Source organism: Haliotis cracherodii, unplaced genomic scaffold, assembly GCF_022045235.1.
Source record: "Haliotis cracherodii isolate W230 unplaced genomic scaffold, xgHalCrac1.p SCAF_17, whole genome shotgun sequence".
Taxonomy (NCBI): domain Eukaryota; kingdom Metazoa; phylum Mollusca; class Gastropoda; order Lepetellida; family Haliotidae; genus Haliotis; species Haliotis cracherodii.
Genome location: NW_027266272.1, coordinates 11906107 through 11922819, shown reverse-complemented (window position 1 = coordinate 11922819; position 16713 = coordinate 11906107). Strand labels below are relative to the sequence as shown.

Here is a 16713-nt window from a genome sequence, read left to right as displayed (position 1 = left end):
CCGATTTTAGAGGTCAGATTAATCAAATGAATATGATGCACAGCACCTGCAACCTTTCAAAAAAATCCATGTCAAATGGCTTTTGTTAAGGTAGAAGTCATTTTAAGTTTCACTTGTACAATAACAGAAAATGTGATTGATTTCTTGTATATCATCCTCGAGTGTTTGGCTATTGAATGGTAAAAAATAACAGTTCTGTGTTTCGTTCTTTTGCGATTGAAATATTTGGAGGATGAATAATCAATCGGCCTCGTTGACGTATTACACGCGGATGGACACTTGTGATATCTGAAGGGTCGTCTCCCTCCAAGTTGACGAAAACTGACATGATTTGTAAGAGATGAGACAGTAAGTTAAATTTTAAGTCACATCAGCAACAAGGGTTATACATAATAAATACGACCCGTGAAGATTCCAGGGTAGAATAGGGCTTCAGCAGCCCATGCTTGCCGTAACTATGCTTGTCGTAAAAGATCGATGGTCATGATGTCAATCACTGAATTGTCTGGTCCAGACTCGATAATTGTACAGAGTATATAGCTGGTATATTGCTGAGTGCGGCGTAAAGCAGCAGACGAACGAGTCATATTTTTACTACGACAAGATATATTAAAATCATCTCCAAAAAGTGATCCATCTACCGAATCAGTTAACACTTTTAACAAACTGTTAATTTTTATACTGAATATAGTGACAAACAAAATACTACCTTGTGGGACACCCTGATACTGATTGTAATGATCAGACAGGATAGGACCCACTCGGACTTGATGGGCACGCCAGGAACCTATGATTGTGGGTTCGGATCCCGGTTCGCCCCAGTTATGTTTCTAGGTTTGTCAGAACCATACCCGTGCTCGTGGGTTTCACTGAAGTGGTAAACGTCTGAGACCTGCATCACGTCGGGCTTTCCTCCCACATTAAGCTGTTACGCCGTGATATTACTGGAATACTGTTAAAAGCTCACACACTTGGCGGTGCCAAGTCAGACTATGCTTGTCGTAAGAGGCGATTAACGGGATCGGCTGGTCAGGCTCGGTTGATGCTGAGTGCGTCGTTAAACAACAAACAAACAAACAAACAAATCATAACTGTAATGGTATATAAAATATTCGAAAACATACATGTACGTCAAAAAAAATTTATCTACTGTTTCAAACTACTGAGATTATTATCAAACAACAAACAAACGAACAAACAAAACATATATACCGCTTGTAAATAATCGAGTCTGGGGCAAACAATCTAGTGACTTGTAGCATCAGAGAATCTCTTCAGGTGAACAAACATGGCCAATGAAAATGTGAACAAAATTATTTACAAAGAAACAAACAAGCAAATCATTCACTTGTATCGAATACGTACTGCGAACCGTGAGTTCAGTGCTGCGTTGATGATGTTAGAGCTATATCCTGTGAAGACAAATATGATTGACTGAACAATATTGTGTATAATGTACGCCGCTTAATGAGTGAGTGCGTGTCAGCTTCAAATGACAGGGATTCGAACTCAATCAATATCAATCAAAGATCAATAATGACAAACAAACGCAATAATGTCTTTTTATTAACAGGGCCTTTAACCCTTCATAATGAAAATCCTGTATATATATATTGTATCTTACAGTGAGTCATCATGTTCTATATATATATATATATATATATATATATATATATATATATATATATATATATATATATATATCTTCCAGCGCATGATGTTAAAATATTAAACGATCTAATCTAAAAGCTGTACTGTCACTAACCTTCCCTGTGAAACACGTGGACATATAACATACATGTATGCTACAATTCAATACAGCGAATTGCATCGGACATATTTTCTTTAATGATGTATCAAATTGGATGTGTCTACCATAAAACGTTTTGATATTTTTACTAAGATGTCTTATGCTGATCAAAAACGCTTTTGAGCTTATGAGTCACAAGACACAAGGGAATTTGAATATTGGTAAATTAATTTTATCCCTCTTGTCAAACAGTCGTGGGGATAGGTTTTGTGACTCTAATCTAAATATAAAGCAAAGGAGTCGATTTCACTCAGTAGCTGTACACATTAACTGGTCTACACATATCATCCATACTAACTGTCTGTTACATTTCAACAACCATATTGTTTTTTCATAAAGGGATTGACGTGCATTAAGTGGTTGGTTGTTTGTTGTTTAACGCAGCACTCAGCAATATTCCAGCTATATGACGGCGGTCTGTAACTAATAGAGTCTGGACAAGACAATCCATTGATTGACATCATGAGCATCGATCCGCGCTATTGGGATACGATGGCATGTATGAACCAAGTCAGCGAGCCTGACCACCCGATCCCGTTAGTCACCTCTTACGACAACCATAGTCACCACAGTTTTGACAGGGTTGCTTGTAAATAACCCAGACTGGACTTGGCAGATTTGGAAACACTAGCAGTCGAACAGTCAGAACATGATGACTGTCATATACAATTAGTCTGTTCTTACAACAAGCATGGGGCCTCCCAAAATCACGCCTCTTGTCTTCTTTATCCATGTGTTAGAAACAATGTCAACCAGTTGACATTAAGTTAATTTGTATTGAAATTTGAACAGTTTGCAAACCATAATTGTTACTATGACAGATATGTTACGTGAAAAATGGCGCCATCACCTGGATTATGTCGTCACGCTTCTTGGATTTGGAATCGGCTCCGGGTCATTCGTGAAATTCCCCTACCTGTGCATGAGAAATGGAGGAGGTACTATTCTTACGTACATTCTTTTACTAAGATGAAGTTAACATTCGCATCATAGCAGTTTGGGTTGTGTACTCCCCAGGGAGCTGAGAATGATTCTTGAGTGGACACTGATCCAGTGACCGGGGTAATTATGGTGCTTTGAACCCCTATATGGTGTGGAAATATGCGCAATATAAATGACGTAGTAAGTAGTGTTTGTAATTACTATTTTGTACTTTTCGTCAATACTCACAGTTAAGCCACACTAACAGTTTGTTATTTGCCTAAATGAGTCACGAATTACATAGAAATCACCATGAATTGTTTGATAGGGATTACTTAGAAGTTGACGGATGACAAAGTAGAGACAATTGATGGAAAACTATTATGGATAACACAATTTATGGATAACAGCTTGACAGCGGTGTGGGGAACTATACCGAAACGTCGCCGTTACAGTATTAAAGAAGTTGTTATCCATTAATTATGTCTACTTTAGAATCACCATGATTTATCATCTGATTATTTTCTTGATTCAAGGGTCATTCTTGATACCGTTTGTCCTCTTTACCTTTATGGGTACTGTGCCTGTTGTGTTTCTGGAGATGGTGATTGGACAATTTTCTGAAAGGGGGCCAGTTGAAGTTTGGAATTTGTGCCCAGCATTTAAAGGTAGGAAGCCACTCTGGGGCAAAAGGAACATTCCAAGGTCAGTAAGCTAATGCTTATTGGATAGTTGCGTCAGGAAGGTTGCATCAAAATTATGTTTTCACACTTCTTTTGTTAAGTTATATGAGCCATTATTGTAAATATATATAATAAATGAAAGTGCATTTCGTTTGTTTTCAGAGTTCAAATCTAAGAAGTTGTGTTATTTAAAATTCTCAGATTGATACTTATGAATATACATGGCCAATACGTGTTATATAATATATATATATATATACATTCAAAATTATATAATCTTCTCCTTGGTACTTAAGGTAATTGGTTTCATATCTTAAATATGTGTTATGACAACATTTAACACTCCGAGAATAATAGATGTGATCTGCAGTATGTTCGACATGTAAGAATGATTTGTATATCCCCAAACGACGTTTTGTTTGAAATGTGAGATAAGACAGGCACGTGCCCACTCCACTTATGTAGTCTATCTAGGTTCCAACATCTTCTACACAGTGCTTGACCAGTCCAGTGTCACTAGAACATCACAAAATATTCCACAGGGTTTCTATAACGCTGGTCATCCTTCCACGCCTTTCCAGAGGTTTACAGACAATTCGAGCTTCTAAATATAATGACCTCTTCACCACTGCTTACATTAAATAGTACCACATTCCTGACATCTAATCATCGCCCAAATATATTGCGACGAACTTCTACTAAATCTCAACAGGAACAATGTAACACAGTTACAATCCTTGTTTAACAATACAATACACTGTCATATAGCAGTAAACACTAGCATATACGTCGTAAAACATTTTCTCTCATGACAAAAGACACCTAAGGGCGCTGTCATGATTCAAGTCATGTATAATTTATTCTCATCGCATATGCTTGAAATGTTACCGAGTTGGCGTTTTACAATAATTCACTTACACAGGCGTAGGCATGGGCACAGTCATTGGGACGTGGATTCACACAACATACTTCACTGTCATCTTTAGTTGGTTCGTGTACTACTTCTACGCGTCATTCTCCAACCCCCTACCTTGGGCCCACTGTGGCAATGAATGGAACACTCCCTCCTGTATCTCCCAGCATGCTGATGTCAACACAACGACAGGACTCAACATGACGGAAGAGGTTACCATCTTCACCGTGGCCAACAACACTGCAGACTTCAATGGTACAGTGGCTGGAATGACAGCGGCAGAGGAGTTCTGGAGGTATGCGTTAGTTGCAACTGTAGCGTCAACGAGTACGACTGTGTCAAATTGTGTGAGAGTGAGAGTGTGTGATAGAGAATCCGTATCCAAGACAGATGCCATATTAGGTATAAAATTAATATTAGTATGCTATTTCTACAGTATTCATAAATCTTAATGCATCTCTACATCGACGTATCTAAACAATATGTATTTGTTTAAATATCCACAAATCCAATATGTATACCTTGCTAATTATGGTTAAGGGCGTAACTTGTTTGCCTTTTGACAGCTTGTTGCAATAAGTTCTATATTGTTTTCTTTGTCCTGCTGAAAGAGAGGTTCTGGATTTCAGGAAAGGGGTAAACATCAGACATACATCGCTTCGGGCATTTCTCAAACATCACACACAAAAACATCCGATATAAATGAAAAACTGTTTTCCAAAGGAGTGTTGAACCAAAACGTATTCATAATATTTACGTGAAGTTTGATGGTGGATAAAAAACATCAGCCTCAAAGATTTTGTGAATTTAGAGAAAATGTTGAAAGTGCAATAGCACCTAGTCTAGATAAAGTGAAGCGCGTATGAGTCAGAGTGACGTTTAAAAAAGGTGTGGTTAATTTTGTAGCTATGACTAAAAAATATTTGATATCTTATAATTTATTAAGCTAACAATTTCTTCATCACAACGTTTCTTTTATAGAGTATAGAAATAGTGTGTCCAAAAAACAGAAATGAACTAATATAAATGGAATAATTAGTGGAAATAAAAGCTCACAAATAAAAAAACCACATTCATACGAAATCTCAACTTGAACGTAGAGACCATTGTATGATTCCGACTATGCCATAAGCTTGCATGTCTTAATCAATATTGATGATGCCACGTGTCCGCGAAAGGTGGGCGTGACCGGCCCAACAGATGGGATCCGTCACAAAGACGGACACAACGCACGTCAATTGTTCACCTGAACATTTGTAAATGTCTCCACATCTCTCCCATAGAACGTAAATGTCTCCACATCTCTCCCATAGAACGTTCCTCGACCGAGGACTTGAATTTTATAACCCTGATCAAACGACTTTTGAGCCAGAGTCCTATGACGCTCTTTGAAATCTTTGTAGAAAGAGCCACATTGTAACAAGACACCGACTGTCCTTGTCCTGAAATGATGAAAAGGACTGTAGTTGCTAAAAGTTTCAAAGTAGTCAAATCAGTCTGAGTATCATGAAATTAAAGACAGGAACAAAGCGTTGTTCATGTCTGACACAAACAGATAAATAGATGACGATTGCCCGCCATCTTGACATTTGGACACCATCTTGGATTGTCAAGTTGTTAAAGCTTTGTCTGAGTTTACACACCCTAAGTATCACTGATGCACAATTTTGAACGACGCATTTGAACAGTTAGAGGTGGTATATATGTAAGGATCGAATGGTTTCTTCAAGAGTTGCCTCACTGTGTGGCCAGCAGTTCGAAATTGACCATACAGAAGGGATCGACCTACATAACCAAACTTCACATCATTTGAAAGCTCTGTACGAGATAAATTGATCTGATTATGACCATTTACGAACAAATGGGCTTCAAATATTTCTTGAGAAACATCTGGTGGATTAAATTTGTTTCACAAATATCACTTTGTTTGTATTATTTACATGCTTGTGCATGTGTTTGTGATGGTGAGGCAGAGTATGCTCACCATTTGCATTTACGACCGTGACATAGATTAGTTGTTTGACTTCCCACCGTCTGTTATCCGTACAAGGAAAATGCTGGTTGTAACGTCAGTGAACAAAAAAGAAAATTCCTCCCCAGAAATGATATCATTTGACTTTAATGTCATTACCAAGAAAAATTCCTCAGCGGAAGGCTATGTACATTAATCTGGACTAGAATGAGAGAAGTGGAACCCTTTCCCTAAAACCTTCTTGAGCAGACTTCATTGCACGAATATGACTGTATCATAGGGCATGCATTTCACCAAACTGAAAGTATTGGAAATATGTGGAGTAATGAAATGGTTTCTAGGAATTTCTACAAATAGCGGAAGCGGCTGCTTCTGAATTTGCATGTGTTTGCATTCACGTTTGTAGTTTATTATCAACCTCTTTCCACATTCAGTAATAAATTTTATTTTTAGATTTCAGGTTCTGCAAATAACAGATGGCTTAGAAACCATTGGGACTATAAGACTGCCTCTACTTATTTGTTTGGCTTTCACCTGCTCATTGATATTCCTTTGTGTATTTCGAGGAATTAAAGTAACTGAGAAGGTAGGGCTGGGGGTTTCTTATTGATGTGGAGTACTGTGGGTGGCAATGTAGCCATGTACCATAAAGCGCGGGCTTTTAGTTATTGCACAGAAATTTTGAGTACGATTTCCATCATAACCAAAACGAGTGAAGCCCATTTCCTGTGTTTCCAGGCTAGACATTACTGGGATGTTGCTAATGTGGCGTAAACGTTTACAAATACACGCACACGCACACGCACACGCACACGCACACACACTCTGCTCTGGAGCACTGAACTTCACTCGTCATTGTGTAAACCTAGAAAAAATGTTAAGTCCCACCTGCTCAGGACGCAAATATATGACATGGAAACCAGAGTAATTTTGTCTCGATAAGCATGAACAACAATCATGACAGATGAGAAAGTGATTTTCATAATATTGGTGGACATTTCATTTCATGTGTATTAATGAGACATAAATATGTTGCTAAAATGACCGTTATAGCTCCATGTCTTCCTTTGAGGAGATTCACAATAGTGTATACGCCACATGTCCAGGTGACTGACTAAACCCTACCCCTCATGTCTGTGTTTGTTTCACAGCTAGTTTACGTGACGGTGGCAATACCTTGCATTCTTGTGACCATCTTCCTCATCCGGGGATGTCTGCTGCCGGGATCAGCAGATGGAATATATTTCTTTATCGTTCCAAACTTTGAAATCCTGTCAAGACCTCAGGTAAGAAACAACATCAAATACATGCACTTGCCGATGCCACTGGACCTAACGGAGTGTCAGGAGTATTCATGAGTCTGTAAGGAGTATTAATACTTTTGTCTCTGTCAGGGGTATTCTAGTTCAGTAAGTGACATGTTATCATGTTGCATATAAGTCGGAAATTATGAATCGAAGGCAAGGAAAGAAAGAGTCGGTTTCTGAGGAGAAAACACTTCAGTTGAGGAACCTAGTCCTACCCAGAAATAACCTTTGAACTTGCATGCTGTAAATTTGATCCGCCATCTATAGTAGTAACCTGCTTTAAGACCAAACATCATGAGGTGTGGAGAACAATTGGTGATCTTATGGTCACTGGTTCTGTATTCCATGAGAATGTATTAATGATAATCACCCCAATCAAAAGGCTCTTGGTAGATGAAGATGGATATTATTTGTATCAGGGCATCAAAAAAGGGTGATTGAATCGTTCCACCTAGTCAATGAATTGATGACGATGTAGCTATAGGTTTCTTCTGCTCTTATCTGTATCTAACAAACTATCCATGTCCTTAAAAAAATTGGATTCAAACTCTCGTCCATGACTGTATGGACATACCGTGGACAGCCAATGTGACAAAACAAGAAGCGACTAAGGGGATCGGGTGGTCAGCCTCGGTGGTTTGGTTGATACATGCCATCATATTCCAATTGCGTGGATTGATGCTCATGATGTCAATCATTGATTGTCTGGTTCAGACTTGATAATTTACAGACCGCTGTCATATTGCTAGAATATTGCTGTGAGTGAGTGAGGTGTTAAACAACAAACAATGTGACAAAATCCCCTGGAAAGCAATGTGTCTACCACGGTAAGGGCAACATGGTCTGGTAGAGCAAAATATAAGACACGTATGCCTGTGATATCGGGTCAGTGGAATGCGAAGAAACGTTGTCACTGTCTGAGAAGAAAAGTTTACGCTACTGGTGTTCCGCGGGTCCTTTCTAACTGTGGTAACATCAGTGAAAAAATGTCTTCCAGCTGCGTGGTGGAACGTTTTCGACCACCTGCATCTCGCTCGGTACCTGAATCAAACGTCTTGTTTCGATCATATTTTGGCTGACATCAAAGATGTTTGAACGTAACGTTGTAGGCCCAGTTTCACGCACGCCCATGCATCTTCGGTCGTCAAACGACGTCACTGACGTTGAGGGGTTATACGTGCATTCAGTTATTGCAATCCTTTGTAGCAAATGTTGTGCTCTCTGATAAATTGTCTTGCGTTTCTGTAGGATATTCATACTTCCAGCTGTGTCAGGAATGGTCCTACATGGATCTCTATCAGGGCTTTCCCATACTTGCATTTGTCAGGCATATTCATACTCGTATCACTTTCATGTGAAGACGACACCGTACGCCTTTTAACTATCAAATGTCCCTCTCCTTTTGTGTAGTAATCCCGAGGAGTGCAGAGTCATTTTAGAATATTTCATCTACCTCCCAACTATCATTTTGTATTTCAATTGAAAAAAGATGTGATATTATTATAATGAATACACACGTTCTGTTACCCGTAGGTGTGGATTGAAGGATGTAATTTCGCTCTTTATTCTCTTGGTCTCGGCATGGGGTCCATCGTGACTTTGTCCAGCCACAGTAAATTTCGAAACAACTGTTTCAGGTAAGGCGAGAGGAATGACCATTAATATGTATGTCATGTGTGACTATCTGGTTTAAGACTGAAAACATCTAACTAATGTTTAATTTCAACTGAAAACTTACTGTCAACTATATTTGATTTATTAACACGTCTGTATCATCTTTAAATCGTCTCTACCATCAACTGCAGATTGCAAAAAGAATATGTGAAAATCAGCGCTAAAGAGACAACGGTTTTAGAAGTATTAATGTTAGATTAGAGAGCTAATATTGTTAGACATTTGCATGTGTACATTTTTGTGATGGTAATAAGTGATAATATGTTAAGAGCTGTAGATGTATTGTTGAAAGAAAATACTATTATTAGACGGCTGTGTTTGTGGTGGTGGCATTTAATACACGTTTCTCGATTTAGATTACTCCAGATAATTAATAGGTAAAGAAAAGTCTCTTATAACTTGAGGGGCGATTGGGTGGCCTTGTGGTTAAAGCGTTCGCATCATACTGAAGACCAAGGTTCGATTCCCGATATGGAACCATTTCTGGTATCACCCGCTGTGATATTGATGGAATATTGCTAAAACGGCATAAAACCATTTTCACGCACTTACTGTAATAACATTGTTGCTAGCAACAACGATTGTCTGTTGATAATATTTGTTACTTCATTTTTCTTCGACTCTAGAGATTCCATAATTGTCTGCATTGGAGACATGCTAGTTACACTTCTCATTGGATTTGCCTTCTTTGCCATCATCGGTCATGTTGCCTACCAGAGAGGGGTAACCGTTGAAGCATTTGAATCTTCAGGTAGATATCCAGTCAGTGCTTTCGGGTGTTCCTATGATGAGTGAGTTGGGTTTAACGCCGCTTTCAACAGTATTCCAGTTCTATCAAGGTGGGTCAGCTTAATGTGGGAGGAAAGCCCGAAGTGATGCAGGTTTCGGACGTTTACCACTTCGGTGAAACCCACGAGCACAGGTATGGTATGGTGCTGACAAACCTAGAAAAATAATCGGGTCGAACCGGGATTCGAACCCTTTATCATAGGTTTCTGGCGTGCCCAAGGGACGCGACTCTGCATAGCGAATCGTGGCGCCTTAGACGACTGGGCCCCACGTGCCCCTCTATGTTATGATGCCATCTGAAAGGTAGTGGTATATTAAGGGGATCTACAATATAGCTTTTAAACATAATCGGGTGTTAATGTTCCTGTTAAAAAATGTAATTCACAATAAGGACCAGAATCAAGTGTTCTTCATTTCAGGATTCAATCTTGCCTTTATCGTCTTTCCGCAAGTTTTGAACTACCTCCCCTTGCCGCAGTTGTGGTCTGCCTTGACGTTTCTGACGCTGATCACCCTTGAACTTGATACTCTGGTAAATGCAGATTTAATAGTTTGTGTGACTGACGTCATTGGATAATTAACATATAGCCAGAGCAGAGTTAACCCTGCTCCAAACAATCAGAGGAGATTTAAGAGGTCTTTCTAAACCACATGCTTCTCATAACATGACCGATTACACTTGCGGAGATATTGATGTTTTCCGTACAGTGAGTGACCATGCTGAAAGTATTTTGCCACACTTTGTATGTATCAATGTTTCTACATACATTTAAAACAATTATAGTTAATTTTGCATGTTTTCGTATTGCTGGAATTTTGTTAGATCTGCACATGATTTTTCATTGCGCTGTACAAAAATATTGTTTGAAGAAAGAAATACATACCTGAAAGTTGACCTGAAAAGTATCAGTCAGTTTCATAAGTCTTCTAGGACTTAATGTATAAATGTGTTCCAGGTTCCGCCGATTGAGAACGTAGTAGCAGCTTTAAGAGACCGGTTTCCACAGTTATCACGACGGCGCTGGCTTGTCATCGCTGTATTACTTTCAACCAACTTCATCTTTGGTCTCAACTACATTACACAGGTGACCGTCGTTTTGCAACATAGACTCAGCTTGTATTTCTTAATCGTGGCTTATATAATTAGGCTGGCGAACTAGCATGTCCACGTTTCTTGTCAACTTCATGAAAACGTGAATGCCATTAGAATGCATCAAGGCAGGGGCGCATTGGTTGACATTAAAGATGACAACATTCTATCACTGTCCTCAGTGTCTAAAGGCGACAACTTTCGTGTGATAAAAGTACAACAAATATTAAAAAACACGCCCATTGAGAGTGTTTTCAGTTTGCCAACCATCTCATATTATGACTTCTAGGGCGGGATGTACGTGTTGACCCTCGTGGACTGGTTCGCCTTCTTCCCGTCGAATGTCCTCTTCTCTACACTTGAATGCATCGTGGTTGGATGGTGCTATGGTAAACATTTGATACTACAGATGCATCACTTATACAATGCACTGTCAGCCATTTGCTTCGTTTGCCAGTGAAACACACAGCATGTCCAAATATGTGCTATGCAATTGTTTCACCCAGAACATATAGCATCATTGTTTAGAGCCATTAATGCACGAATGAAAAATGAAGATATATCACTTACATTGTCAAATTGTTTCTTTTTTCTGTGAAGATTCAGTAACGATATTTCGCAGAAAGTACTTCTGGCATGGATGTGTTTCAGTCAGTATGTTTGTACATTGCTGTAACTTGACTTCATTGTGATATTCTGCATATCAATAAATCACTGCAAACCATTCCATTTGAGGTACGGACAGACTACAACGCGACATCAAGGCGATGTGGGGGAAGGCTATCCCGCGGATTATGATGATAGCCATCAAATGTGTGTGTCCGATGTTGTTGTTGGTACGTGATTAACCATATTTGTATAAGTATAGAACCTACGTTCTTATGATTTACCTGTTCCACACATAAACCAGAGTAGCTGACATGTTTCATTCATCTTTAGGATATATTATCATGACCGACAAGGCGCAGGAAACTTAGCACAGTGTGTATGAATTAGTGGCAGGCACAAATATGGCTAAACACTCAAACATGAAAGGTATTTCAGTTGGAAGTCGTATTATGGCATGGCTGTGTAGTGTGGGACTAAAAGCCTAATTTGTGTAGACGTTCACCATGAGACAGGGCATCGCATGGTGCTGATAAATCTGGAATCATATTCCAATAAGATGCAGCGGAACTACAGCAAGACAAATATAAACACTACGAAATGGAGGACATGTTTCTTCAAACATCGACTTGAGTTGGGAACCCACTGAGCCAAACCTGAAAAATATGTTTGTCTCAACTTTAGCTGATGTATTTGGCCAAGTAAAAATGTTTGGCTTTTTGAGAATGTAAGCTACATTGGAAATGACATATGGCCGAAAGATGGACTAGCAACTGTTTATTTTTATCTAACTTACATGTACTATATAATGCCCAGCGTCTATAAGGAAAAGCTATCACAGAGGCCCTCTTCCATGAAAACACGTCAACATTCTGGCAATTGTTTGAGTTTGTGGTATTTACTTCAAAACGTGACTCGTGGCGAAGACAGAAGTAACTCTGTTCAATGTTTTGGAAAATACGGTTTAAATTTTAAGTACTGTTTTACGGCGTGTACGCATGTGAGCGAGTGTTGTTTTACGCCGCTTTTAGCAATATTCCAGCAATATCACGGCGGGTGATACCAGAAGTGGGCTTCGCTCATTGTACCCACGTCGGGAATCGAACCCAGGTCTTCGGCGTGACGAGCGAACGCTTTAACCACTAGGCTACCCCACCGCCCTGTGTGTCAAATAGTTGTTATAACTTTCAGCATAAAAACGTAATTCATAAATAAACGAAACAGCTACAAGGTCACAGTCTTACTTAATATTTATGATTTCTATTGTTTCATCTTCATCACAACCATTGGGACTCAGAGAATATAGCTGGAATATTGCTGAGTGCGGCGTTAAACCACAAACAAACAAAAAATCTCATAGATTCAGTTCTTCATTTTTATCCTACCATGCTATTCTCTACAACAGTGTGTGTTCTGCTACTCCATGTATTCCTACCGACCTCCCAAGTATGGAGACTATGACTACCCTCCATGGGCCACAGGAATCGGATGGATGGTGTCTCTGGCTTCAATCCTGCCCTTTCCGGCTGTCTTTGTGTGGAGAGTATGGCGGTCACATGGAAATACCGTTAAAGAGGTTGCTGCTCATCTAAATCTCTTTATCATTTAAGAACGTCTTTTAGTTTCGCATCAGCGTTCTCTTTATGTCGAGCAATATTTCAGAGTTCCAGCTTTTGGTGTCTGAATTTCACAATTTTTGAGGTACAATTGGACCTGCTCTTTCTAAGAAGATTACAAAGAAGGTCATACGACTCTTCCTCAAACCTTGCTTGCTCAGAGTTAATTCAAGGCCTCAGTAAATGATTTTAAAATGTTTTATAGTGGACATTCATGTAAATGACATTTCCAGGTATGACGCATCAGATCCAAATGTATAAGTGTTCAAAGTGTTACTCAATGGCGCCCTGAATATATGTTTCAGAAATTCCTGACATCGATGGAACCAAACAAGAAATGGCGTGAAGCATCTGGTCGTGGCACACAGGAGGACATTGCTTATCCCATGACTAATGTGGAGGAGCTAGCCTAAGAGGATTCAGTGTTAGATAACTTGGGTCAGAGCACGCGTTTTTTTATTGAAAGGTATTTAATCACAAACAAAAGGATTAGGCACAAGTTTTCACAACACAGGTCGCCCTCTCCTAAAATATACTGAACAACTAAAGTTCCTGTGACATTGAATAAGATTGAATGCAAAGTTATGTTTTTTACCAAATCTGAAACAATTTCGGTTTGCAACAGATAAAAGACTTCTGTAAGTGTTCAAATCGTTTAATTTGCCATACTGACTTAAGAAAATGCGTGATTTCATAAAAAAACAAACCCATGAACATGCCAAAATGTCAATTTACAAATCAATAGCGTGCTTGTCCACCTCTGGTTGCGATGCAAGCAACCCATCTTCGTCTCATGGAATGGAAAAGGCGTCGCACAAAGTCCTGTGGGATATCTGCCGATATCTGCTGGAGCATGTTTCGAAGTTCCTGGAGTATCTGTGGAACACGTGGTTGACGTCGAAGGCGCCGATCAATCTCATCCCACATGTGCTCGATTGGTGAGAGATCAGGGTGAGCGAGCCAGCTAGGGGATGGCATTCACGTTGTTTTCACGTCGAGCAATATGAGGTCGGGCGTTGTCATGTTGAAAGGTAATGCCTGGGCCATGACGACGCAAAAACGGTAGAAGAACAGGGCCGATGATCTCGTCGATGTCCAATGAGATTTACCTCTACCACTATTAAACGGGTCCTCTGTCTTGCTGTAATCCCACCCCTTACCATAATGCTGCCGCCCCCGAACCGACCTTCTTCCATGACACAATGATTGTCGTAACGTTCACCTCGACGTCGGTACACTAGAATTCGTCCATCGCTGTGGCTGAGGTGAAAACGAGACTCGTCAGTGAATAGAACTTGTCCCCACTGCATGGCCTTCCAGCGTATTCGCTGTCTGCACCACTGTAGACGTGCTTGACGCTGGTTCCCTGTCAAAATGGGACATCTGGCGGGTCTTCTGGTGACAATCGATATCCCTGCACATCGTACGTACGGTTTGTGAAGATATTCGTCGAAGGACAGGGATTCTTCTTGCAGTCACAGTTGCTGGCTGGATTTCGTAGGTGTGTTGTTTGAATCCAGTTGTCTTGTCGATTATTGGTTACGCGTGGCCTGCCACTCCGAAGATGGTCTCTGACTGCATTCATATGTTGCCAACGTTACCATAAACACCAAATGGTGTTTCTGTGGACGTTAAATTGTCTTGCAACATCAAGTTTACTCGATCCTGCTTCAAGCGTACCAATGGCTTGCAGACGCTCATTTTTGGACAGGCGTGGCATTTCGTAATGTTGAATAATTGCGTAATTTTGTTGTTTTTCTGAGTGGTTGTCAGCACGATGCTAAACAATGCATATGGAATCCCATTAACGCACATGTTTTTATACCCATTCTTGGGTAGTGAAATGCATGGGGCTTGCATAAAAGTCAACTTTTGCATGGAATGCATGCTTTTCTGTAGCAGTTGCGTTTTTGTGACTTGATTCCATACATGTACTACAATATTGAAAACCAAACTTGTTTCCAAAATACACTAAAATAGTGGTGTCACAGGAACTTTTGTTTTTGAGTATATTTACATGATTCACGGGTCACGTATTCTCATAAAAAAAATGGTGTACAGCTTACGCCACGTGCGTTGTTTCAAAGTACTCCAATTAATGCATGGCATTTAAATATAAGTATTAGTTCTGTTGAAAACGATATTGACGCCATACTTACATGTAGGCAGACAAGAAGTTGACGGAAAAATAAAGATTTGATGGTAATTATAGGAATAGGTATTTTTTACCTGTCATGTTATTTTCGTTTTACCATACTGTGCGAGCTATTGAGATGTTAAATTCTCAATAAATATATTGCAATGAACCAATCGCTATTTCACAAATAAGACAATAGTAGTGTTGTTGTAAAATATAGTTTGTAAATTGTTTTAATATTAAAACATAAAGTTACAAAGATATTGTAAATAGTGTTGTCACGACTGATGAAGACAGCTGTCTTTAAGAATACAATTTTCAGTAATCTATGTTAGGATGATTACAGATGTTTGATATTTGGAGTTAACACACCTGTGAATAGGCGGAAAATGATTGTTTGGTGAAATTCTCAGTGTTTACAATTATTTTGTTTTTCATTTTAATCTCTGTATGAATCAACATTATTATTAATCTAATATTCAGGCTAGGTCTTGTAACATTTTGTCTGATTTTTAAATAACGAAATACTTTGGTTCCAGTGTTTTGTTTTGTCATTTGCAAGATGAAAAAAAATAATTGCCCTCAAGGTGATCTTGATATGGAATAGTCATCTATCATAACGAGCAGGTGAAGAGAATGAAATCTGCACAGGTGAACTTCGAAATTATATTTACAATTATATAATTTCCTCAAAATATTTGATCAACACAGGCACATTTAGAATAATATGAACAATATTTGTTTCAAGTTAATTCTTGATTTACATCTTCAACCATGTTTTTGACTACAGTGCGATTACCTCCCTTACTTAATGAGTTTGATGAACAATGTCTTTCCACAGTAAAGGTAAACAGTAGGTCAAGCCGCATTTCACTTGTGCTGATCCGACATGTGGGCACTCTTTCCCTCTCATTATTGCTGGGTGGTGGGGTAACCTAGTGGTTAAAGCATTCGCTCTTTACGCCGAAGACCTGGGTTCGATTCCCCACGAGAGTACAATGTGTGAAGCCCATTTCTGGTGTCCCCCGCCGTGATATTGTTCGAATAATGTTGAAAGCAGCGTAAAACCATACTCACTATCTTAATTGCGGAAAACATTTTCAGGAATGTCACGCGTTTCTGGATTAAAGTGAAACTATAACAGAACATCTAACAAATTTTAAGAACTGCTAGACCAATAAGGGATATGTTACAA

At 39.2% G+C, this 16713-nt stretch overlaps 1 protein-coding gene across 1 annotated transcript; it reads left to right on the top strand.

Moving 5' to 3' along the window:
* The first annotated feature begins 2633 nt into the window (after positions 1–2633).
* LOC139464382 (sodium- and chloride-dependent glycine transporter 1-like) lies at positions 2634–13794 on the top strand. Its single transcript, XM_071245910.1, has 13 exons — positions 2634–2748; positions 3268–3399; positions 4337–4622; positions 6753–6885; positions 7451–7585; positions 9140–9243; positions 9907–10031; positions 10489–10601; positions 11026–11154; positions 11449–11548; positions 11895–11995; positions 13171–13341; positions 13687–13794. Exons 1-13 carry the CDS (start codon positions 2634–2636, stop codon positions 13792–13794), a joined length of 1752 nt encoding a protein of 583 aa, XP_071102011.1.
* The last annotated feature ends 2919 nt before the right edge of the window (positions 13795–16713 follow it).